Source organism: Pholcus phalangioides, unplaced genomic scaffold, assembly GCF_987345545.1.
Source record: "Pholcus phalangioides strain wild (caught in Gottingen) unplaced genomic scaffold, Ppha-v1.0 ptg000007l_1, whole genome shotgun sequence".
Lineage (NCBI taxonomy): Eukaryota > Metazoa > Arthropoda > Arachnida > Araneae > Pholcidae > Pholcus > Pholcus phalangioides.
This window is the reverse complement of record NW_028301600.1, coordinates 47,951,224-47,978,993: the sequence shown is the minus strand read 5'-3', so window position 1 is coordinate 47,978,993 and position 27,770 is coordinate 47,951,224. Positions and strand designations below refer to the sequence as shown.

Below are 27,770 nucleotides of genomic sequence, written 5' to 3'. Positions count from 1 at the left end.
TTTCTATCATCTCTCCTCGTAATTCCATAAAACACCATCACTTCTGATACTTTTTGCAAAGATAGTATAGATAAACAACCTTGCAATTTTTTGTTGAGGAACTCTGTCTTCCAACATGGAAATTATCAACTTAACAATGAAACCAACAAAAAGATATCTTTTCATAGCCATCTCTTAGCGCTTCAGAAAAAGTTATGATGAAAACCCAATTGCATTCATTTTTTATGCATTATCTGGTTACCATTCAACTACACAAATATTATTTCAATTCAATATGTATTTTTTAAAACAGTGATTGTGTGAACATGTGATTTCTCATGAAAGTGCTAATTGAAAACTTTTTTTCCCTAGGTATTGCCAGTTCATGGATTGATTTTTAAAGTCAAATTGGAATAGGTTTATGATTTTCCTCAGTAATTCTGTACTAATAATGATGAGACAGAAGTTTTTGTTTGTTTTTCGCATTTTCATCGTACTATTTTTAGTGTTTTTGTTCATGATCAAACACTTTTTGAAAGGGGTAGTACATGTTTGCAACTCTTAATAAACTTCAACCAGATGATAATTATTTTCTTGGCCTCAAACACAAGCAGCTATTTCTTAGGACAGACCAAGATGTTATCAAAACGTTCAACGCATACTCTGCATGATATTCATAATAATTTTTCTAAAATAATTTTCTGTTCATTATTACAGCAACATTTGTTCTATAAACTACAAATATTGATATTGTTTTTTTTTTGCAAACAGCATTTTGCAATGCAAAACTCATTAAAAAAAAAAAATTTAAGGAATAACTTTCTTACGGACTACATAACAAGTAGAGTTTATAAAGACATCGGTTTGGATTCAAAATAATTTTTTTTTCTTAGCAGGATCATTGTGCAGGCAAAAATAACTAGTTTTGATAGCAATTTTTACTAAAAGACAGGTGTTTTTCTCAAGTTTAGGTCTTAACTATTATTTATACATATTTGTATGCAAAATTGTCTTACTTACATGGTTATTGTCAGTTCCATCTATTGAATAACTTTGGGGTTTTGCTTTTGTATTCATACTTATCATATCTTACTAATTTCACGATAATAAGACGTGTTTTGTTTACATTTTATAAAATTTTTTAGAGTGACTTTATATTATTTTAAGGGCTAAACTTCTAATTAACAAGCATATTTATAGTACCAACTCATAACTCCACCAACAAATGAACGTTGGTTTTGCTTGGATTGAACTTCTCTAGCAACAATGCTGTATGGGTATAACACATCAAGTGGTAGTTCCACAAATACAGGACCTAGAAAAAAAGTGCATGATAAATTAATAGATAAAAAAAAGTTAAAACCATACTGCTTGAAAAATGTTGAGGAACAATGTTATTTTTTGTCATACTAACAATAAACATCCTTCAAAAAAATGAAAAATTGGCACATTTTTAATAGACATTCTAAAGCATCTTTATAATGCAAAATGGAACAGATATTGCCACATGGCAAAAAAAAAGATAAGGAACAAAAAAAGATGCTTTTGACAATAATTGTGCCGGAGGTTGTAAGTACTCTGATTGGGCCAAGATAAAACCTGTTCTTCTAGGGTATAAATATCCATTGAGAACACTGTATGATCGCATTCGTTCTCACATTCTCATACTAATCGTTTGTTGTTGTGAAGAGCAGTTTGACTGCTGGAACCTACTAAAAACTAGTTGTTGTTCAATTCTACTAATCATGTGAAATATTTTTCTCTGTGCCAAGGTTCATTCTTGATAATCTGGCTGGTGCAGGTAGTTAGTTTTTAATCATCACATTGTAATGATGCTTTTATCTATAATGAAAATGTGTTAGAGTCAAGTTACTCTTACTGAAGAGTGAAAAGTCCTTTAGTTGCTATAGTGCTTCACTAGTGTGGATAAATTCCAGAAGTCGGTTGTCGGCAGTTCTTCCCTGAAACTAACATAATATGTTCAGTGATCACCTGGATGAGAGGTTTAATTGATATAATCTAACACTATTTTCTGCCGTTCTACTAATTCTCTGATGTTGAGAAGTGCGTTCTCTGCCACCTAGTGTGCTGTAGAACTGAATCTTCTGTTGTGACCAGTAAGTCTCATAATTTCCTCAGAGATTGGATACTCAATTGCCAGCAAAACCTATATATACTCAGATGTTGGGAAGTCATATTGAAATACATGGACTGCTTTTGACTTTTTTGGAAAGATCTCTCCAGTTCCTTATGAAATTTTCTAAAGTACTCTAAGTTTGAAATCTGAGTCAATTTAATTTATGGAAACAGATAGAGTTGTTTAATGCTAACTGCATTTGAATAGCGGTGTAACATAAATGTTTTGACTTGAGATTTGTCTTGATTGTTCCTTTTACTGCCTGTGAACTTAATTGGATCTGAGAATTCCACGAGAGTAGCTCGACAGACGCTAAACTGGCACTCTCCTATATGGGAGAACAATTTCTCTGTGATTGAATAATGTTGTTTTATATGCATTCCCGCATGAGCACGTGATCATCAAGATAGATTGTACTGTTGCAATGAGCGCATATTTGTTGGGATCAGCAACAATGGTCTAGAAACATGATCTCTGACAAATCGCTCTTCAGCATCGACAGTGATTCTGGACACTGGCTACCATGGAGAGAGCAGCAGGGAACTCATTACCATCAGCAGAATTTCCACGAAATTTATCGCTATGGCCAAGAAGTAAAGTGTGGGAGGGTGTCATGCACAATGGCAGAACTCTGCTTCATATCTTTGATGGAAGTATCACAGAATCACAGTGGTAGTACAGTAAGATTTCCTGGGTCATGTTCGTCTTTTCCACTGTGCGGTTGGTCCAGAATTTTGATTGATGGATGACAATGCTCGCCCGCCTGCATTAGGACAGATGAAGTGGATGACACACTTAAAAGTATATTGAGCATATATGCCTTGGCCTGCATATTCACCAGACATAAACCCCATTAAGCATGTCAAGAATGCACTCGGCAGACGTATTGCTCAAAGTCAACCTTCTTCGAAATCGTCTGGAAGGGAGAATGGGGCAAAATCATTCAAGGCTCTCCTCAACAATTTAGTGAAAAGCATGTGCCAACAGATGACAAATGTGAATCAGTATCCCAGGTGGTCACACTTCATACTGAAGAACTCATATCCGTCCATATTTCCAGCAGAACAAGCACTTTTTATAACTGTTTATAATTGCTGTAAGGAGCATCTTTTTATTTTTATTTTTTTATTTTGCTTATTTTTTGGTCATGTGGGCCATATCTGTTTCATTTTATGCAATAAAGATACCACAGGTACTACAGGATGTCTATTAAAAATGTGCCAAGATTTATTTCTTCAAAGTGTTGGTAATCGTTAGGTAAAACAAAAGATAACACTTTCCCTTAGCATTTGTCAAGCAGTGTATAATCTATAGCTTGATGGTATTTAAAGTGAATTTCAAATCTTTGGTTAAACTAAGAAATGATCATTGAAAAATTTATAGTAATATAACTGATTGATAACTACAACTGACTTTATAATCACTACTGATGAATCATGAGGCGGTTAAAAGTCAGAGTGGTGCAAGTCAATTTTCAACAATTTTGATTGTCTGGAAATGCTAAACTGTTGAAAGAAGAGATGAACCAAGCCCCAGACTTAATAGTTAGCCACTAAATTTAGAACTAACAAAATTATAAACATGGAACTCTATGATAACAATTCTAGCAAAACTACCTTTTTCCTCAAAATGAGGATTAATAAATTTACACCACCTTGAATTTGTATAGAATTTGTGAAACTGCATCAAATAATGTACATTAAGTGCATACTTTATGAATACTTAATTACAATTTTACATCATACTCTTGATGTTTTTAAGACTATAAAGAGCTGGTTTGGAACTATTGTGCTTGCTCTCAACTGTCCCAATCATTACTAGTGAGCTCATAAATGGTCTATGCCATTTTATCCCAATGCAAACCCTCCTCTGACTTCCTTTCTTTTTTTTGGGGGGGGGGGGGGGGGAGGTAATATCTAAGATTTGGTCTACCAATCACACCTTAAGACTGTGAATGTGCTCAAAGATGCTATCACTGGGGCTAGTCTACTGTAACTCAAGGCAAAGTCATGGAAAACTTTTGAGCTTTACCTTGTGGGAACAGAAAGTGAACAATTTGAAAATTTCACCAACTACTGTAATTTTAGGTAAATATAAGACACACTAAGAAAAATTACCAAAAAAAAAAGTACATAGAAATGCCACAGCATGCTGCAGCTTCGTATGAGCTGCATGCAATGGGATCTGGAAGTATTACCTCCAGCATTTCACCTCAACGTTTTGTCCCTAGATATTTTTGCCCCTGACCATACAAGTGACTGATAAAGTGAGTGACTGAATGAGAGACTGAGCGAGTGACCATATGAAAGATCAAGTGAGTGACCACAGGGTTGATTGGTTTAACTTTAAACCTTGGTTTTATAAGCAAGTGTTTTTTTTTTTTAAACCATTGAGTTTTTAGAAAAAACATCACATAAAAGTGTCCTAAGCATTTTTTCCAATACGATATTGGTTCATTATTAGATAAAATTTTTCATTCTTAACACATTTTCTATTTTTGAGGTACATTCTGATGGTAGGTAAACGGTACAAGTGTTTTTTCCCCAAAAAATATCATGAAAGTGACTGCTGATTATGCATTTTTTTTCATGTAAAGTATCTTAGTTACTTAAAAATATACACAGTATCAAAATTTCTCATTCTTACCACATTTTCTAACCTTGGGCTACATTCTGTGATGCCTTCTATCTTTACCAAATTCATGAATGAGGATTGAATCACACATCTAAATGTAGTGGTGTATTATCTCACAGGCTTGTGTTTCCTTTTTCCTTCACAAAGAAGCAGCAACAGCAGTGACTTCATTATCATGCTAGGGGCAGGTGGTCTTATAATCCAATAAAGATACCAGATGCCCTCTAAACAACAAAGACTTGTGTACTAGTAGTCACATTGCCTCTCAGACATTTTCATCTTCTTTCCATAAAGAAGCAGTGCATCTCGTAATATATATCATCACCAAGCTTAATATTCAATGGTTTTTAAATACTTTTACCATTACCCCCAGTTAATCAAGATTCTATTGTACAATAGTAAATGATTTATGAAAAATAATCAGCTAGATGCAGGGTGATTATAATTACAATTCTTATTCCAAAACACCACAATAAGAACAACTGATGAGAATGACAAAAATTTGCACGGATACCCCTGAAGCAGTGGAATTTTCTTTGGCATCATTTGGTGCTTCAATATCAGTGTGTGGACAGCACAATTTTTATCAAGATGCATATTGTACAGCAAATCAACAGCGGAAGAACCATTCTGACACTAACAGGATGACATGACACCTTGCTGCCACGTTTACTTGACCTTAACCGTTGCAACTTTTGGCTATGTGGGGTACCTAAAAATGTTATGTATAATGGCCAGATTGCAAACTTTGGTGAATTGAAAGCACATTACCATGACATACTCTAATCTGTTGTTTAACAAGCATTTTTATGCTTCCACTTCATAGCCAGAATACTGTGGTCAACATATTTAACATTTCTTGTGCAAGTTGTATTTTTTTTTAATTTATACATAAACATATATCATGTACATTTCAGGGAATGACAAAACCACCTAGAGATCATACAATCTATACTAGTGATCATAGGTATTAGGGTCATTCTCATGAAATTGGACAAAAAAATAAAAATAAATAAATCAAAAATTAATGTCAACTGAAAAATATAAGAAAAATTCTTAGGAGCATTTATTTATCTGCTGATGAATAAAATATACTCAGCAGCAAAGTTTGTTCAAAATTAATGGTGAAAAAAATTCATTCAAGTTCAACCATGTTAAGACATAGGCAAACCCGGAGTGGCATTTCGCCTTTTTCAGCACTAAACTTATTTATGCTCGACACTCACAACATGTTCTATTTATTTTGGTAGTTTATTTTCAACTTGGACAAGCATTGATACTCTGAAGGCTTTTTTTATTGATTGCATTTTTATTTATTTTTTTATTTGTGTTTCTCTTTTTTTGTCCATTTTATAGGGACAACAGATTTATAATCTCTGTTTTGCTAGAGCATGACTTCTATTCTCAAAGCAAAGATTTTTGATAAATCATTACTGTAGCTTGATGTTGCAACTAAGAAATTAAGATTTTTTTAAACTCCCCCCCCCCACCTTAACTTATGATCAAACCTTCCTTCTGGTTACCTAATGCCAGGAAAAATACAAGGCCACAACAGGCAAAATGCCCAATGAGGTGGCTGAGAAAAAGATGCTCATAACAAGTATGGATGTCACATATTACTTAAAATACAGCAACTCAAAAATTTCATCTCTGCCCCTACAGGGACTTGAACCCAGATACCTCAAATGAAGGTTGAGTGCTCTACCAACTAAGTTACAGTGACAGACAAGAGAATATGCAAATGCAAATTTTGTAGCAAAAATCATGAGGATAGTGTGCCAATTAAATTTTATTTTAATAAGTAGTTCGAGTGATTTTTCAGAAATTTCATTTTAATAATGTAAATGCTTCAAGACCCAAAAAACCAGTTTAAACCAAAAAACCTAAATTCGAAAAAAGCACTCATGACCCCTGCATGACCGTATGATTGCCTAAGTGAGTGAGTGTTCTCAAAGACAAACCTCCACCCCCTCACTGATGCTTATGTCGTACTAGAATTGTCCCTAAAAACTTGCAGTGAAATCAAGACTCTCTTCATAGCTCAAGCCTTCTGTACCAGAAAGAGCACGTGTAGCTCTTCTCTGCATCCTCTCAACCAAGTCTATGATCCTTTGTAGGTATGGTCTCCAATATGGTAATTTATTTATCTATATCTTTTCGATTATAGTTATCAATTGGTTATTGTTATCAAAAACTCTGGGTTCTGATGTGATCACATTAGGTGTATACTGTACAAAGTATTTGGTTAATTATTGAGCATGTTGCATTTCATACCTGGCAATCCAGATGTAGCTTTTTGAATAGCCTTGCGTATGGAAGGTATGATGTCCCTTATTTGAGAAACACTCACTGTATATTTACACAAGGACTTCATCAATGACATCTGATCAATGTCTTGCAAAGCACCTCTACCCTGTTGAAATATTTTCACTGCATCAATAACCAATAAGAGATGGTAAATAAAATATACAAATAACTTGAGCAAAAAATTATTTCAAATTCTCAATGACAAAGAGAACTGTGGTGAAACAAAGTGAATTAAAGCAAATAAAGTCATATGGGAAAAAACCAACAAAATTTACATAAGAACAAAAGATAAGATTACTTTTAATACAATTGGTGCGGCACCACTCAAGACCAAGACAGAGCTTCCAGCCATTTGTGCATTTTTCACAGCTGTTACAGTGTTAGTTAAACCTGCATGGATGAAATTTGTTGCTTGAATTATGTGAATAAAAAATTTATATCAAAATGCAAGCCAAGATTAAAATCATATGAGTAAAGTCACCGACCCACTACAGGAAAATGATGCATGAAAATATACCTCATGCATTCCACAGGACACTCTTATTCAGTCAGGACCTAGTTTTTTCCAAGTCTGGAATCCAAAGACCTCTGGTGAGTTAGAATGGAGTGACTCTACTGACTATAATATTATTAGTGTTACTGTAACATATTCATATTATGGGCACGTGAACCAGCGTTTTGAGGGTATGGCGCAAATACTGTCCAGATTTGCCTCAGTTGACTCGATCATTGCAGCACAACGATTGATATGATCAATGCAAATTTGAAGAAATGACGACTTCAATCTTTGAGGGAATTATTAACTAAAAATGAGAGGAACATTACTACTTACGTTTGGGATCCGGAGGTCCCAAAAAACGTGGGTTCCTCGGCCTAGCAGAGAAGCCATATTTAGTTTCAAATATAGTTATATTCATTGAGTATTTGGCATTTTGCTCTCTTTGAAATCTGTCTCGATAATCATGTTTTGGCAATCGCTGCCGATTCTCACGCTGTTGCCAGATTTGAGATAAGATTGCTTAACTGTTGTGTTATGCAAATTCAGGTGTTATTTCTTGAATCTGATTGAATCTGGTGACCCTGCGTGGTCGCGGAAGTTTCCCTTAAATACTGTTTGCATGTTATCCTCTAGCACTCACTCCTTTGTTTTTGCAGTATGTAAAGGCACCTTGTGTATTTCGCATTTATTTTATCTGAAGGATGAACAGCCGATGTTATATCCCCCTTGCTATCACTGTCTCGCCGATTCTGATGAGGTGATTATGTTAAGTGCCGTACTTCATCACCATTTTGCCAGTCTCTCGTAAGATGCTCGTCTACCATCGTGAAGGTTGTTGTCTGGGTCTCGGGTTCGAATCCAAGGAAGGATATAGATAAGATATTTTCCCTAACGAACTCAAGGCAACCACCGATAGACAGTGCCTTCACTTCCAACCCATCTCACTAATGGCAGTAAATTGCAATATAGCGATATGGCCAGAGTTGGTGTTTGGTGAAGTAGTCTCTCGACGAGAGATCGTCAGGCCTGTGACAAGATGGTGACGGCCGCTTGGGTGCGTGCTTGCAGTAATCGGGTTCCCGCAATGTGGTCCTGTGTGAATTCTAGGTGTCGAGAATGGTGACAACGTGGACGTTACTGACCTTTTAGTCATGTGGATATTTTTCTCAGTCATTGTATTGGTAGAGAGATTTCAATAATGACTGTGATATTTTGACTTTAAATCTTATTAATGTAAACATTTAAAATTTCTGCATTGTGATTATCAGTTCTGGAAATCATCGATCAATTGTTGTTGTAATTAATATAAAATTAATGTAATAAATGTTCATATAAAGAGAGAAAAATTCTGTCATTCCTTATTGTCGTATGGGAAAACAAAAACATACCGGGTATGCAAAAGTTTTAGTTGCATTACAAGCAGAGATGTCACTGTACTTTAATTTACCTGAGGACCCAGGTCATTCGAAAAATCTGGGTCCTTTTTGAGTGAAAGTGGGTCCCTCTCAATAAAATTTATCTTGAAAAAAATTATGCCCCCCATAAAATTCACTGGTATCTCTATAAATTTTCTTCCAGCATGCCCCAGGTCTTTGATCACCTGCTTACATTTCTTCATTGAAACTCAGCGGTTGGCCATGTTCTGGGTAGGAGAAGATGGTATCTGTGAATCAGGTAATTCATTTCTAAAAATATGTTCTATTCAAAGGTTCATTTACTTTCATTGTCTACTAGTAGGAAAAGCTTGCAATGAAGCTCATGAGCACTGAGAATTTAATGTACGGAATTCCGCACATGTAATAAATCCAAAACAAATATACAGTTGATCCCGCTTATAACACTCCTCCTATTTAGAATGTTTTTCCACTTGGTACAACTTATTTTCATAGTCCTAACAATAAGTAATTCTCATTAAGATTTCCAGTTTAAAGTGTTTTCCTATTTACAGAGTTTTTATGACGTTTTTTTTGGAAAACGTAAGAAGGATCCACTTTAATTAACAGTTGGAGGCACACATTTATATATTTACTAATAAATCAATCTATATATATATAAATCCCATTCTAATTGATTTTTCATTTCTTTAAACAAATCTTAGCTCTTTTAATAATATCTTCTGATTAAATTTAAAGCAAATGAGATTCTCTCTCCTCTCCCAGGCAGTTTTCTGATCCTCTATTCATACTTTGGTTTTCCTGGTAAAATGATTTTATTTTCCCTCCCTGATGGTCCACCACTCTGATCTGTCGCCATTTAACTGCCACATATTTTCACACCTGAATATGGGAGCTATGCCAGATTTGTGTTGGAGAAACTTAATAGTGTGTTTATGTGTGTGTGTGCCCAGCATTTGGCGTGTTTATGTGTTCAGTAGGTGGTGCTATCTATCTAGCGTCGCAACTAGGTACTTTCTCGAACGGGCAAGCACACATTTTAACACACCCATGTAATATAGAAGCAGTTATAAAGGGTGAATTTTTGGTGCCCCCCCCCCCCCACGTAGTCCAGAGCCCGGGACACTAGACCTGCCTGCCCCTCCCCCTCTCAGTTGGGACCCTGCATCTATCCTCTAAACTGGTAATGCATGCTTTTGAAGTTTAATGTATACATATTTGTGTTGTAGGTCTGCCGTGGCAACCAGAAGTTTTACAAAGGAATAGCTAACTCAAAATTTGAAACCTTAGAAAATCACATTTTTAGCTGATTACCATTGAGCAATCGCGGGTTCCAAACCCGGATTTTCACCAAAAGCAAAATTTGGGGGAGGAGTTATAAGGAGCCTCCCCCCAGCGAAGATCAAAAATTAAAACTATTTTTGTAGACAATTAAAATATTGGAATAAAATAATTTATTTTATACAATGTTAATTTAAAATTGCTTTTGAATGTTAGTGACCCAAACTTTCTGTGAAGAATTAGATCCTTCTGCTCCTCCAAAAACCAATTCTGCATACACATCTGTGATTTTCGCGATGCGAAACAGTAACTACCACATAGCAGCTAGATGCAAAACTGGATATTCAAGGTCAAGTTTAAGATTGATTGTTTTTCCACGATCGCGGGAACATTTCACAATTTGAATGGGCGTTCCAATCCTGTACGATTTGAGAAAAAAAAAATGCACATTCGCAATATTGTAGGAACAAGGCGAATTTACGCCGTATAGACGATGTCTTTGAATGCCAGCAGATAGCCGCGAAAGTACAGTAATTTCCAGTATGTGACAGGAAGGGAGAAAATCCGCAGGAGAATATAAAAACTCCAAAATTTGACAATTACACAGCCCCTCATTCACAGAAGCAACTAGATATCCTTTCTACATTAACCAGCATGTACATCAATACAGTACAAAGTAGTAAAACCACTTTTTCAAGGTCGCGCAATCATGATAGACGGTAAAAAGACAGGTGAAAAAGTTGAAGTTTTTCTCTCTACTTTTTCTTCTTCTTAGAACTAGAAAAGAATGCGTCCCAGAGGATGTGTGAACAAAATTTTTATGCGTCCTTTTCCGAAATTCCGGGTATTTAACTCGTTATAGAGCATCAATGGCATCTCTGACAGGCAATTAAAAAATACAGTAAAGCCCGAATAATTTAAGTTTCATATTTCTAAAAGATGACTAGGAATGGTGAAGTTTTCTGTTCCAAGAGCAATTTTCAAAAGTTTTTTTAAAATTCCTCAGCTGGCAGATGTTAACCAGTCATCTGGCCAGTTAATCTCTGTGTGCTATTCACGACACCCTTTTTATGTAGATGCGTGACGATTTTCTTTCTTTTTTTTTAAAGTTTGAAGAGAACAAAATATTTTTGATTGAATTTTTTCACAAATACATGAAAACACAACGTATCATGTTCTTTCCTGTTTTTCAAAATAAAAATAAATTAAAAAATAATTGAAATCACTAACTTATCCCAAATAGAAATATTGAATTCTTAATTGTAAACAATGAGTGGTTACATAGGTTGTTCAAGTTCAAAATGAATGCAGGAAATATATTTCTTGAGATATGATTGTCATCTACTAGTGAGCAAATAATGTAGAAGGATGCCTTAGGAAATGGCAGCAGCTATATGACGAATTATTCTGTCATATCCTGGGTTCAGAAAATTCACCAACGACAATTCACCACAGGGAAAGTTCACAAAGCAACAATTCAGATGGAACATTCACATACCAACAATTCACTGACAACAGTCTGACACGAGTGAGCAAGTCAGTGAGCAAGTGAGCTACTGAATCTGAGCAAGAACCTTTAATTATAAATATTTAAGGAATAAAAATTATCAATTAAATATATATGTAATAAAAACTGTCGAGAAAATCACTAAAACATGTATATAATGAAAACTGTGTCGAAAATTATATCTCCTCTAACATTGTCCAAAAAGAGTGCTATTTTTTTATTTCGATTTTTGAAGCTCTAGTTTCATGAGCCAGTTTTTCTTGAACAGATCACAAAGATCTCTTGAGAATAAGTGCTAATTAAAAACAAAAAGATTTTTGTCATCCAAGAGGTTTTATGTCCAAGAATTGGATGTTGAAAATGAGATAATTTCATACAGTTTTTGAACTCAAGCATATGGCTTCAAACAATATGAGGCAAAGGCTTTCTTTTACCAGTTTTTCTGATGGAGAAAACTAAACTTATCTTTATAATTCCTCTATTCCATTAATTTTTTTTCAGCATCAGCAGGAGATATATATAGGGCAGATATTATATGGTTAATGTCATGCATATGTTTTAAGGGCACTCAAAAAGTATAACTTTAATATAAGCCATATATGTCTTACTACTGGTGCTGGAAAAAATAATTAATGGAATAAAGGGAATATAAAGATAAGTCTCTAATTTTATTCATCAGCAAAACTGATAAAAGAAAGCCTTAGCCTCTTATTGTTCAAAGCCATATACTTGAGTTCGAAAGTGTATGAAATTATCTCATTTTAAACATCCAATTCTTGGACATAAAACTTCTTGGGTGATAAAAAACATTTTCGAAAACTCGCTCTCAAAACTAGAGCTTCAAAAAATGAAATAAAAAATAACACTCTTTTTGGGCAATGTTAGAGGGAATATAATTTTCTTGACAGTTTTCATTACATAATTGGTAATTTTCATTCAAAACATACAATATTTAAATAATAATTTTTGACATGATTTTCATTCCTTACATATCTATAATTAAAGGGTTCCTTGCTCATGGACTCAGTAGCTTGCTTGCTCATCCACTCACTAACAGACTCATTAGCTAGCTCGCTCACCCACTGAGTAACTCACTCATATGGAACTGTTGTCTGCACTTTTTCAACTGTGAATCTTCTGTCTATGAATTGTTGGTCAGTGAATTTTCTGTAAATCTGCATATCCATTTGATATAGACAGAAAATCAGCATGACGTCATAGGCACCACAGTTACGCATGGCAGAGACATTGTATGCCGTTGTAGCCAGATGACTGGTTAATCCTGGAATGATTTGCTTTGTTGTTTTGTTCACCACTTCAGTTTAGGTCACTCTACTTTGTGTCAGAGAGGTAAGCAGATCCATTGTGAACTATAAAAATGTACAGTTAAAATATGCGAGAACTAGCGGGAATGAGAATTTTATATATACAGTAAAACCTCGATAAGTCGTTACCTCAAGTTATCGAAAAATTATGACGGCTTAAGCGAAGTGCTGTCAGTTTCAATGTGCAATGTTGTGAAAATCGTATAAATTTAAAGTAATATGAAATTTATTAAAGTATGAATCAAAATAACAATATTAATAAAATTTATAGATCGCGAAAGAATAAATAATAGCAATTTTTTACCTTTTTTTATCTCGTATTACTTAAATTATTGTGGTAAATGTACTGTACACTTTGATTTATGCTAGTAATTTTTATTTAATAAGTAGCTTTTCTTCATAATAGAACTCTCTATTGCACATTAATTTTACATATACATAAAATTTAATTTTAGTGTTTGAATTCTTCATCAGTAGTTCATGATGCAACTACAAAGTAATCTCAAACACTTTTGACTTGGTGGAGGGGCCCTGGGCAGGGAAAAGTAAACAGAAGACCTCAACTTGGGAAAGAATGTCTAATTTTTTTCAACAAAGATATTTTCTTTAAATTTCAAGCCCTAAATTAGTAGAGTCCATCCTTTCTATGATTATTTATTATCCATGGCCATTGCACTTTGACTTGATTAATTTGATTCTTCGATTTACATAATTTTTGATTTCCTTGCACTATGTGTAATCTTTGATGTATCAATAAATTTTGGTTTTGCCGGAGATGCCCTGGGGGGCCGAAGTGCTTACGTTGCTTCTTGCGACAGAGCCTGGGTGTCTCGTGGTTTCTCCAGTAGAGCCCATGCTGAAACGAGATCTATCTTGAACACTCCTCAACGTTCCAAAAACCTTAGTCGGCAAATGAACTTCCCCAGCGTAACTTTTGTTACTTAAACTGTTCCGTATGGATATATAGGATTTTATGGTGACTTTTAAGCATATGGCAATGCTGTTAACAAGTTCTTTTTTTAATGGGAGCCATAAAAATAGTCTGTTCCTCTTTCTCAAACTTTTTCATAGTGACGACTTAACCAAAATTAGCGACGAGTAAACAAGGATTTAATAACATTGTTGTCTATGAGAGGTGGAAGAGTGAAGAAAAATTACGACTTATTAGGGTGACGACTTAACGAGGTTTTACTGTATAAGTAAAAGGAGTGGTAAAAAAAATATGTACTTGTTTCCAGTTTTGTATGGTTCTGAAAATTGGCTTATTGAATTTATTGCACTGCAGGCCTATATACAGGGTGATCAGCGAATAAGCCCTTATTTCAAAATTAAATATCTCTACAACAAAGATCAATAGAATTATGCGGTAAACGGTACGTTTATTAGCAAAACTAAGAATGTTGTACAGAAATTTCGAAAATTTAGTTTTTTTTTTAATTTTTTAAAATTTAAAAAAAAAAACAAAACTGGAGATTTTGGGGTTCCGAAAATCCTCATTTGTGTGAAGAGAAACCACTGCATTCGCCTAAAGTTACTGCATGGGCTGCAGTATGCGCCAGAGGCATTATCGGCCCCTTCTTCGTGCGAGAAACGATTACTACTGAATGTTACGTTACAATTTTGGAACAATTTGTCAGCACACATGGCGCATACCGCAGCCCATGCAGTAACTTTAGGCGAATGCAGTGGTTTCTCTTCACACAAATGAGGATTTTCGGAACCCTAAAATCTCCAGTATTTTTTTTTTTTAAATTTTAAAAAATTAAAAAAAAAAACTAAATTTTCGAAATTTCTGTACAACATTCTTACAGTTTTGCTAATAAACGTACTGTTTACCGCATAATTCTATTGATCTTTGTTGTAGAGATATTTAATTTTGAAATAAGGGCTTATTCGCTGATCACCCTGTATTTATTGCATTCATTCTATGATATGAAGTTTGCTTATTCTGAGTTTTCAAGAATCTGAGTTATTTAGGTGACATAAATTAACTAGGATTATTAGGGTTCAAATGTATTCAGAAATACATTACAGTGATCTCTCACTTATGTGTTAATACAAGGGAATAAAAAATAAAACTACACATAAATCAGATGAGCGTAAAAGTAAAATTCAAGGAAAATGTACTTAAAAAATATCTATTACACAAAAATTGACTGATGCAAGTCATAAGAGTAAAATATGGGTATTGGTCAGAAGCTTCTCTATTAGAATAGATATTTAATTAGGTTTAGGATAAATGAATTTGTACCTCAGAACCATACTATCATATGCTCATTTGATTGATTTTACAGTATGAAGAGAAAACAATAATTATACTAACTATGGAATGAGAACTACAAGAATATAGTAATATCTCAAAATTGACAAAAATGGACATACAATGGTATGGTTCTGAGTTACAGAAATATATAGCTCAAGAGGGGGTGCAGAAAAAAAGTCTTTCACAAGTGTGAATTTTATCTTGTGTGTGAGCCACACCTGGTACAATAGGGTGTTGATAAACTGAGGTTTAGGTTGCCAAAAGTGATTTTCATATATTAATTTTGAAAAAAGGAATGCAGTAAAACACCATAAAAAATGAAAAAAAAATGCTTTGACAATTTCCACAAATTGATTCATTTAAAACCTCAGCATATAGCAAGACCTTTACAAAAGGGCTGGATGAATCCCAGGTGCCAAGACCTCATGGAAACTGAAAAATTGGTATTGGAGCCTAAAAAATTTTCTTTGTGTAATTATAAAATTGCAAGCTGAGAGCAGCACAAAATGTGTGTGTGTGTGGAATTTATAGCAGCATTATCTGTCAACATGAAAGAGGGTCACTATGTCCTCAAAAAGTCAAAAGCATCATTTTGACCTTTTTCTTCAGGTAAATTTTTTTTGTTGAATAAAAAATTCTTCTGGAGCCTAGACTTTTTTGTGATTTGTCGAGCTTGGCTTTACGTTACGAGATAAATTACCTTTTAAACATTTACATTATTATATACAGTGACACCTTGATATAGCGATACTCTGCAGACGAAGAAAAAATATTGCTACTGAGGGATTACACTGCTCAACAAATTTTTTTTCCATGTTCTTCAGGAAATTTTAATGGTTATAGGGTATATTGGGGCTGCTGATTCTGAATCTACTTCACCAAACACCAACTCTGGCCATATAGCTATAATGCGATTTACTGCCATTAATGAGATGGGTTGGAAATGAAAGTGCTGTCGGTTGGAAGTTGCTCTAAGTTTGTTAGGGAAAATATGTTATCCATATCCTCCCTCAGGTTCGAACCCAGGACTGTGATAGCAACCTTAACGGTAGTAGACGAGCATCTTACCACCATGCCACTCAGGGGTGCTGGTGGTAATTCTAAATCTGGCATTGATTTTGTCAGATTGGCTGAAGTTTTTGAGGTAAAGCAAGAATTAAATTTCGATGGTAATACATAAGCAGCATACAAAGTACATTGTTGACAGCATGCATTATATCGAAAGTTAGAGCTAATTCAGCAAAACCAACACCAGTTTTGAAATATGCACCCCAAGAAAGACTAAAATCACTGAAATATCTTTGCAAATATATACATATGATTTACTGTATTTATTTATAATGTACAGTTTCAATGTGATGTGTATGCTGCTAATGGTATTACCAATGAAATATAATTTTCAATTTATCTCAAAAACTGACAAAACCAATGCAGATTTGGAATCAGTGCCCCAAAATCACTGAAATATCTTCAAGAACAAAATCAGTGTTGAGCATTATTATCATTATATTGAGAGGCGATAGTTTAATATTAGACTACAGTCATTGGGTGGCATGCAGTTTAGACCCTTTCAGAAAGTCGCCAACTGTAGCACCTTGGAAACGTTTATTTTCGCTGTGCTTGCCTGCTTCAACTGAATTATACTGCCTTCTCTGTCTGCTAGGGCTTTAATCCTGCTTAGTGAAATAATATTGCCATGTTTCTGGTTGTGGTGAAAATAGAGTTGATATTTTCAGTACAGGGGCAGCAGGGGCCCCTTCAACGGCTGGAGGAGCAAAGCCGTTTGCAAGCCTCAGGTGTAGTTACTAATAAAGTAGTCAAAAACTTTTTTTTTGTGTATATATTACATTATATGTGTGAAAATATATATTTGCAATATACATTATATTGTGGTATTAATTTTTTTAAAATTAATATTCGGAGTTGAGGCATCATGACAAAAGCAAAATCGCATCTATGGTTATAGCTGTAGGAATTTTACGTTCTCTCTTATGTCTTATACAACGTCCTCTAACGTTTTCTGCGCTAATGCATTGTTGAACTACCGTGTCATTTCACTTTCATCGCGCGTTGTTGCAGGATATTCTGCTCACAGTCACATTTCAGAACTGATTTTTTTAAAATTCTTGATGGTGTTAAACAGCTTCTGTTGGGCCAAAACCTAATAACTTGAAACTCAGCAGAATTTATTTTTCTGGCAATTTTAATTTTGTATTTTCGTGACTTTTTAAAAAAAATTCAGTAGTATGAGTTTACCGTTCATTCAATTCCGTGCGTTTTGGATTATTTCACGTGTATGATTTAAGGATTATTTCGATTTCTAATGTGGATTATTGCTGTGCGGTGGAGAAAGAAGAATGGGAAAAAATAGGTTAGTAAAAAAAAGTTTTTTTATTTCCCTTTCTCCTTCGCAGGGTTACAGTAGACTTGACGTCATTGGCACCAAGCAGTGCCAAGAAGGGTGTTTATACTGCTTTTTTACAGTCATTTCAAAACAAGCTTTGAAAAATATCGTTGCAGTTGCATTTATCGTTATATCAATTATCGTTGTGGCAAGGTTTTACAGTATTATACTTTTATGCGAAACTACTGTTTTCAAAGTACATAAGTAAAATATTAAAAAAATTGCAAATTGTGAGTACAATACAATGTTATTTTAATGTAATTTTATACCGTATTCATTTGATTTTTTTGCATTTACAGTAATTCAAAATGATCCCTTAATATTCTTTTTTGTTCAAAAACGTGTTATTTCCATAATCCATGACTGTTTTATTTACCTTTAAAATTTAATAAGGAGTATATGAGTAATTACTAGTATGAGTGATTAATAAGGATATATTATGAGTTTTTGGTTTTACAAGGCAGGTCCGGTCTAGATTGGCTTAAATAATTTAGGCTCTTCTGTGTGCATTTCATTTGACAACATAATGCAAAATAGAATGCAGTTCATTTTTTCACAGCTTAAACTACAAACTACCAAGAAACGGCATGGCATAAAGACCTTGAAATATATACTGGAATTATAAAATAATGGAGAAAACTGAAACAATAATTGTAAAACAGAAAATTTTAGAACACTTTATCAACTAAAAGAAAAATATTTACAGACAAAAGTCATCAGATATATATAACTAAATCAATTAAATTTTTCCATGACTACAAATTTAACAGCTTGAAATGAACCGAGGTTATTAATCACTATTCACATGATAATTACTATTCTGTGAGCAACTCTATCTGCTCATTACCATTTGTTTCTAAATTGGTCAAAGCACACCATTGTTTGAAAAACAATATCACAATCAAATATCAAATGTTCATAATATTTCACTGATTGCTTAGAATGGATAAGCTTCTGTTAAGATTTGAGAATTTTTTCCTATATTCACCAAAACTAGCTGTAAGAAATACTGATAATTTTTTTGCATGACAAATTACAGTTTATAGTATAAAATTACTACTTTACCTGGTCCAGCAGTCACAGCAGCAACTCCTATTTCGCCAGATAGTCTTGCATATGCATCAGCAGCAAAAACTGCAGTCACCTGAAAATAAAATAAAACCAATTGAATAAAAATAGTTATGCGAGCTTTCAAATAGTTAAACACAATTTCTAATCATTAAAATACTGCGCTAAAAACCTCTCAATTAGAAAGATGTTATTGAGCCCATGAAACCACATGGGATTCCGCAGCAAGATAATAATTGAGAAATTTAATTGCTTGATTCACTGGCTAGATCAGTTTGAGAATACAAAATGCTATGCAGAAATGTTTTAAAGAATTAACTGCTGTGAGCCAGTCATGTCAAAAACCTCAAATATTGCTTTTCAATATAAAAATTCTTATTGGAAATATACATGCTAATCGCATGTATTGTTTAAAGTGACTATGTTATAGAAAGAATAAATACTTAATATCATAGCTGCCAACTTTTGAAAATGAAAATTAGGGAGATTTTCACGTGGACCCGTTTTTTATACTAAAACCACTCCCTAATAAATGCAAAAGGGATTTTTCCAAATAAAATAAGGATTTTACACACATGGAAGTTAAACCCTTGGGAATAAAATCCCTACGCAAAAACAAGTGAAATTGGAGGTCAAAACTTCAATGGTGATCTAAAAAAATATTGTGTTCAATCAGAAACGATGTGAACAAATATTCTGCGTGAATGACCCCAAAATCACTGGAAGATGAAGGGAAAAAAGCATCTATTTGTAAAGAATACAGACTTTTTGTGACACATGCTTGATGTTTTTTTGATTTCACATGGGTGATGATGTTAGTCATCGCATTGGTCATGGTGACCGATGCGTATGTCCTTAACACAACGTATACAAAAAGAAAAAGTCTGCCTTTTTCTGGAACGTTCGATGAAAGGAAATTCATCGGGAATAAGTATCTTTAAAATTGAATATTTTTTTGCTTATCACTATCCATGTTCTGTTATCGCACGTACATAACTTCAACAAAAGAGGAAGTTTTGACTACATGCGCAGTCACTCAAATATTATCCAGGACCATTGGCTGCTAAGCTATTTCCCTGCACGATAAGACAAACAACTTTTCTTGTTACCATCAGAGGGTTTGTAAAACTTTCTTAAAAAGGAATTTTTATTCACTATTCCCCCATTTACGACGTGTGACGTCATTTCGAAAGGGGGGGGGCAACAGAGGCAAAAGGCTTTTTGCCCCACAAGAAATTCCTTAGGAATTGTTTTCAGAAGCTGGGATTCTTTTTAAATGAAGTAGGGAATTTTTAGAGGCAATTAGGGATTTTTGTGATTTTTTAAAAATTTGGAAGATTTAAGAACTTTTCGGGAGGTCGAGAGATGAAGCTAAAACTCGGGAGACTCTCGGAAAATTTGAGAGACTTGGCAGCTATGTAATATGGTTATAATTTTCTGCTCTCTACAGAATTATTTTGGACAATATATATGTTTTTTCTTATAAGATATACAATTTTAATAAAGCATAGTATAAACACTGAAGGGAACACTATGGAATGATTTGATATTCCTTAATTCAAGATGATTCTTGACCCTCCAAAATAATCTTTAAGGGCTGTTCAAGTATTACGTCATCATCGATGGGGGGAGGGTGTTTCCAATTTGCGGACTTTTGATGACGAGGGGAATAATCCTTACATCATCAATCACCCTTTATGAAAATATGAAATATTTTTAATAGCATCTTACTCTGTGCACCAAAAACGAGAAAAACCTTTCGATAGTTTGTGGGCACTTGAAGTGACACCCCCCCCCCCATTGATAAGTGCTATACAGAGCCACTTTAGTGATATCTAAATTTTTCGCGGATCCAAGTGATCTGGAGCTGTGCCACGCATCACTCAAGTGATCCGTAATTATATGCCACAGATCACTTAAATAATCGGAGAATGTGCCGCGGTGATGTAGAACCGCACTGGGGGCCACTTAAGTGCTCTAAAACTACGTCACATGTCACTCAAGAGATCTCTAAATGTGTCACGGATTGCTTAAGTGTTCTGGAACTGTGTCCCGGGTCATTTAAGTGATCTGAAAATGTACCACAGGCTGCTTAAATATTCTGGAATTGTACCACGGGACACTTAAGTGATCTGTAGATGTGCCGCTTAGTGCATTTCTTTACAAAATTAGGTTTGAGGAGGACAGGCTGCATCAGATAACCCCCCGGGGCCATATTTTGTCCGCAGGTTAAGGGCCAGCCTTTATGAGATTTATCATTATATGGCTTAGAGGGTAGGCCGCAATGAATTTATTAAAGATAAATTTTACGTTCATAGCCTTCAAACAACATTGAAATTAACAGAAATTGATTATAATAATCATATAAAGGTATTTTCTTCCGAAATTTCAATTTAAAAAATAAATTTTTGATTGTAGGAGGGGGCATGAGCCCCCCCATGTGTCCGTCTCTGATCCCCCCAATACGCGTTAGGATTCAGAGGCAGAGCTGATAACGAAATTTTGGTGACGGGACGGGACGGGGGGGGGGTCAAAAATGACTAAAAGTTTGCTTACGTAATACTTGAACGGCCCCTAACTGCTTATATGTGTGTGTAGATATAAACATCTGCTGTACTCTTTTTATCACATAGGTCAGCAGTTCTCAACTTTTTTTTGACGCGTGTAAAGCTCTTTTTGGTATATAATTTCTATGCCAGAGCCTGTAGACCTATTTTTTATTTATTCATCAAAGTTACTAATTTATTTTTATTATTTTTAAATTATGTATTTTTTTCAAATTTCCTGTTTTTTTTATTTTCATCGAGCAGCCAGTTCAGAACCACTGAGATAGGTGTTTAAAAAGTTCTTTTTCATCATACATGTAATGCTGATTTCTCTGTTAGTAAATTATCTAGATAACCACTGATACTTAAAACAATATCTCTATTGTACATAACATTAGAATATATCTAGCAATGAAAATACTAAATTGTAGGACTAAAATATTCTTTAATTTGGCAATGCTGGCTTGTATATGATGCTTAAGAAACTCCTGTAACTTATTCTCAGCGGAAAGTAGGAATAACTAGAAATTAACTAAGAATAACCATGATATGGTATATTTATTAGCATTTATAATGCAATCATTTTGCAATTGAAGCTATATCTAAATGTGTAAAATACACCTGTAATGCTTTAGGTATCAAGTCCTGCCAGCTCTACTTTGATCGAAAATACTTTTTAAAACTCAGAATTTATACAACATATATGATCTAAGTTTTATATGAACAAATACATTAATTAGCATATCAAACAGATGTAGCACGAGAATTTTTACATGGAATAAAATTTTGGGCAGATCAGAAAATTTTAAATATCAAAATAAATATTTTTCCCAGTAATTGTTATTCAAAATATAAAACACTTCAATCTAAATAAAAGAAAGTGTTTTGTTATTTAACATATCTATCAGGTTAAAATAACTATTTGAGAGCCTTGACAATAAGTTTTTGAATGTTTTAATACTGAATTGGTTTCTGAAGTCAAAACCTAACCCTGATGCCCTATCACACATATTTTGAATAAACAGTTCTTTTTTGCTTAGCAAATTGGACACAGGTAATATGTAGTTTAGATAAATAAACAATAAAATTATATTTTGTACGTTCTAGACTCTTTATTTCGAAAAATTCAAAATTGCAAATCCTAATAAAAATCTTGTTTTAATTATTGTAATAAATTTATGTTTAAAAATAAAACATTGTAATATGCAAAAAAAGTAAGTTTTTCACCATGTTATATACTTATTAAGTTCAAAACATCCAAAAGCATTCATAGGTTTTTGACAGTTTGAATCAGTTTGTCACTTGTCATGTCAAAAACCTAAACCTTGGTTATAAAATTTTTTCTGCGATTGTGAGCTTGTTATAATGTGGACTGTTACAGCATCTCAGAAAAATTCTGAACCTGGCCTTTCAACCATAAAAACTTGAAAAATGGGAGAAGTTCAATCTAAAGAAGTTCATCTAAATTTAAATGAGATTAAAAATTTTTTTTTTTCCTCATGAGAAGATGTAGAAAAATCAGTTAAAATTTTTATCAATAGATGCTTTATAAATTTGTACCACAGAATCCCATACGTATGCATTCAGGCCATTGAATCACTGTTGACATGGAAAAGCATGTAAGTCACAAAAAACAAACTTTACAAGACAAGCACAAAAGAGTTTTAGGTATGGTTAAATCTGACACAAATACAAGACCACAACAGGCAAAATGCCCAATGAGGTGGCTAAAAAAAAATATACTCATATAGATGCCATATATTTCTAAAATACAGCAACCCAATTTAAAATACAATCATAAAAACTAAAGACTATATATACATGACAAAATAAAATACAATGCCCATAAGAAATATTTATGGTTGTCTTATCTAAGAATGGATAGCTTCTCGATTTACCTCAACATTTTCATTGTATTTCTTTTTAAATGTGTCAATTGTGTTAGAATTGACTACCGCTGGGAGTGGGCTATTTCATTTATTAACAATCCAATTGGAGAAAAATTCTCTGCGACACCACAACCTTGAGTTATCCCTTACCAATCGATACTAGTATCACCTTGTGGAAGCAGTCGATTGATGGCATATAAATCACAATTTATGGTCTATCCTATCCATCTCATTGAAAATTTTAAACACTTCAATCATGTCCTCCAGACACATGAGTTCTTCCAATGTAAACATATTCAAGAAATTAAGTCTCTCTGAATAGCTCAAGCCAATATTGACAACATACTTTGACAGCTGCAAAAACTAATTGATTCTTTTGAATGACTTGTTTGTTCAAGCCATTGGCATCAGTACTTACTATTTAATCTGAGGAAAACAAAAATCAGATTTTTTTTTCAAACTTACATATGTTTCTCCATGTCAGTCTTATTTGTCAATAAGTATATATGCAGTTAAACCTCGTTAGTGGGTCATCCAGATAATGTGTCACTTCATTTACTGGGTTACTTTTTGGAAGAACTGATTCTCTTTCTATGATGCAAGGGTGGTCAAACTGCAGCACGTGACACGTCACAGTATCAAGAATGACACACAAGACTTAAAAAATTGAAGGAATTTCATCTCATTTTTCTCTGAAACTTTCGAACAATTCTTTTCTCATGAATGATAGAGTTGAAGGCTATCAAGCTTGTACAGTAGGCATTCTTAATAATTTTTTAAAATTATTTTGCATTCAATACATCTGTTTGGTTTTTCATCTTTGAGGCCAGAGTTACTGTATAAGACTGCACAGGGGCATGCACTCCATTGTATATCCTCAAATTCTTGGGTGGCTTATCCCTCTTAAGAAGTTTATTGGAGGGCCCAAGCACCCTGAGCCTTTGGGTTCTAGTACCTGTATCCAACATGGTGCATATAAAATGAACTTCTATCAATATACGTAAATAGAGAATCTGCATTGTGATAATCAAATTTATGCCTCAAAAATGAAAACAATTTTGAATTCAAAAGTGACGAGATGAGCTTTACAAAAATAAGAGGACAGCTAAATAATTTGTGAGGGTGAGGGAAATGCTCCTGCCCTGTAAAAATGGAACTGCATGTTGGAATTCGTAGAGTGCCAGGAGCATAAAAATAATCTTAATTGTGAAAAAGGAACAATGTTGGCTACCCCTGCTCTAATGTTATTAAACTCCTGACAATGTATCTTCACACTTTGTTTGTGGGGGGGGGGTCACTTTTGTGAAAGCACACTTTCAAATATTTTCATTAAAATCAAATTCTCCATACAGTTAGTTCAACAATCACTATGGCGATTTTCCTCCACTCGAAATAGCATGGTTCCAATATGAGTATGGCTGGTAGGCCCTCCCAAAGGGCCTTGAAGGAGGAGATCTACTTAAGCAGATGTCAAGTTTAACTATGTTTTATTTGATATCACCGTTAACCAGCCAGGTGGTTACAACAGCATATGTCATTGTGACCAATTATTTCAATTTTTTAAAACGAATTAGTAATAATTTCAATTATCATGATTTTACTTTGTTGATGATGTTTAAAACCAGTTAAGAACATGAAGTCAGTTTAAAGTATTTATTAAAAAATATAATCAGGAAAATTCATTTTATTAGCTTCAAACAAATGCAGGAAAAAGGAGAAATTAATTGGACAGCTGACTGGTTAACAATTTTTAAATGCAGGACTGGACAAGCGCCAGGTTGCCATGGTGACTAAAAAATGGTACCATTACCAGTAAAAACACACGGTATTAGATAACATAGATTCCAAAAATAATTTGAAAATTGTTTTTCATTTAGCTTGTAGATGTGGTAATCACTAATTTAAAAAAAATCCCTAAAGGGGAGACTTGAAACACTCATTATAAAAGTAATTGTTTTTCTTGTTTTTGCCACTGATGCAAGTCTAAATTGTGCTTAATTAAAGGAACTTGAACGTTTCATCTTATTTCTTTTACCAGAATTTACCCACTCCATATTTGAAACGATAAGTGTTTCTTTTTGAGTTCGCTCTTGATCATTACTTCAGTTTGATTCAACATACTTTGAGATAACTTCTTTTGCTGGGTTATTCTTAGAATATTTATTCAAAATTCTAAGAAATTTTATAGTGATTAAAAATTATAGACTTAAATTATTTTTAATTTAAACTATAGAGATAAAAACTAAAGAAAATGATTAAACGATTAGAAATTTAATAGAATGATCCTATTTTCACAAAAAATTCAATCCAAGTACATCTGTTTTCACTCCCGATTTTTCCCTTATTTTGTGACCTTTTTCTCATTACTTTTCTAGGATTTTGCCAGTTTTCCCATGATTATAGACACCCTGAATTTATAGATTGCTTTTGTGCCACAACTCCTGATGGTGAAGACGCTGTTTCTCCAGTCCATACATTCTTTTACAAACTTTTCTATTCTGTTAAAGGATACATGAATGTTTTATCAAGTACAGCCAGTCAGGGAAAATTGATACAATTTAAAAAATAATTAACATAAGGAACACATAAATCGGACGTGGTAAGTTTGTTTTTTGTAAAAAAAAAATAGCTGGAAACAGCCATTGAAGGTTTTTTTTCTGTTGTTCCACAGATGAGCAGCAAATTACAAAGTTTAACCCCATTTTATACATTGTCGGAAGCCTGGGGAGGGGGCCTCAAGCTAATTCCATTTGTGGCCCCAAGAAATAAAATTGCAGGGAGGACAAATAATGTTATCAAAGAGTTTGCTTTTATTGTGACGCAACTTCAAAATTTCTTAAGGGAAGTGCAAGATTGCACAGCATTGAAGTTTCTGCATTTTTGTAGCAAAATGTAGCAAACAGCCAGAAATTGTAGCAGCTTGTAGCAGATTTTCCGCCCCTGTAAATATGATAACTGGTTACTTAAACAATATATTTGAGCAGTTTCAAAAAATTAGCTATTAATGTAGCATGCTTTTCTTTGTAATTAATGTAAATTTACAATTATTATCCATTGTAATTAATATAAATTAATTTAATTTAAATAATCAGTGATTGATATAGGGAACCTTGTGTATCATGCGATGAAAAAAATTAGGAAAAAAATATTTTTTTCTATTTTTAAAAAAATTAATTCTATTTATGGTCATTCAAAAAAAAAATTCCACATTGAAAATCAGGATAAAATTTACAAAAATTTTATTTTTGAACCGGCATAAAAAATTAAATTTCTTTGTAAACAAATTTTAAAAATATTATGGCACTCATTGAACCTTTCAATTTTGAGAGAAAAATATTGATTTCATAAAAAAATTTAAATAAAAATTAATTTTAAACAAGGCATTGCGTAAATGCAACGACAGCCAAAAGTGAGTTAACAAACAATTTTTAAATACAGGGCTGGACACGGTTGCCATGGTGACTAAAAAAATGGTATTAGCACCTAAAAAAATGTTTCCTTATGTAGTTACTAAATTGCCGGCTGAGAGTAACACAAAATGTTTGACATTCATAGCAGCATTATCTGCCAACATGAAAGTGGGTCACTAAACCCTAAGAAAGTTTCTTAGGGTTTTCAAAACTTTTTCTTTGGGTTAAAATTTTTTGGTGCCTAGATTTATTTGCAATTTGATGAATCCTGTTATACATACATACATGCGCATACAATATTCACAGTGTAGAATCTCTATCTCAAATCTGAAAGGAACAAAAAAACAATCTTGGGATAGTTTTCAAAAAAGTTTTTATATATAAAAAAAGAAAAATATGGCCAAAATGGAGAAAATTTAACAAGAACTTTCAGTTGACCAATTTCCCTAGTCTTCTGCCTAAGTTTTTTGAATCTGATCAAAGATTTGACATTAAAAAAAATCATTAAATTATTAATTTCTTCAAATTGTTCTGTTCCCCTTTTTTTGTATGAAAATAGATGAGCATTACTACATGCTAGATTGATTGTGATTACAATTTTATGCAGTTTCATTGAAAAAAATAATGAAGCAATATACACTGGTGAAATAAATTAAGAGAATTTGCATATTTTATCAAATTTCATGAAAAGAACTGAACTGAATGTAAAACCACTGCTTCTAGACAAAAATGCAAATCTTGTACGTCAAATATGTAAGCGTACACATGTGTGTAGGCGGAGCCAGTAGAGAAACAGGCTTTATAAGCGTGCGTAAGTTAAGATGCATTTCGTTCGCTAGCACACCTCGGCAAATTTCTTGGTGTTATTTTGCAGCAATCGGTTAATTTCAAATTGTAACAGTAAAAATGAGTAACCACCAACGTTTAGATGATGAAATGAGGTGGTAAATTGTTGGGAGGCTAGAAAAAGGCTAATCTCAAGTCCAGATTTGTAGAGAGTTCAATTTAACGCCCAGCGTCGTGTGTAACTTATGGAAACAGTTCCAGGATACCGGATCCATCGAGAGAAAGCCTGGGCAAGGTCGTCCAAGAGCCACGATGGCCAGAGAAGATCGCCATTTGTCGAT

The 27,770-nt window shown here is 33.7% G+C and overlaps 1 protein-coding gene across 2 annotated transcripts in view; it reads right to left on the bottom strand.

Moving 5' to 3' along the window:
• LOC149085392 (2-hydroxyacyl-CoA lyase 2-like) overlaps positions 1 to 27,770 on the bottom strand; it is an 81,490-nt gene that overhangs the window by 42,253 nt on the left and 11,467 nt on the right. For both annotated transcript variants that reach the window (XM_089233384.1, XM_089233385.1), the window contains 4 exons: positions 18,796 to 18,874; positions 7,356 to 7,447; positions 7,025 to 7,163; positions 1,183 to 1,294 (listed from right to left, as the gene is read on the bottom strand). In XM_089233384.1, the coding sequence (XP_089089510.1) occupies positions 1,183 to 1,294; positions 7,025 to 7,163; positions 7,356 to 7,447; positions 18,796 to 18,874 (422 nt within the window). The remainder of the gene's footprint in view (positions 1 to 1,182; positions 1,295 to 7,024; positions 7,164 to 7,355; positions 7,448 to 18,795; positions 18,875 to 27,770) is intronic.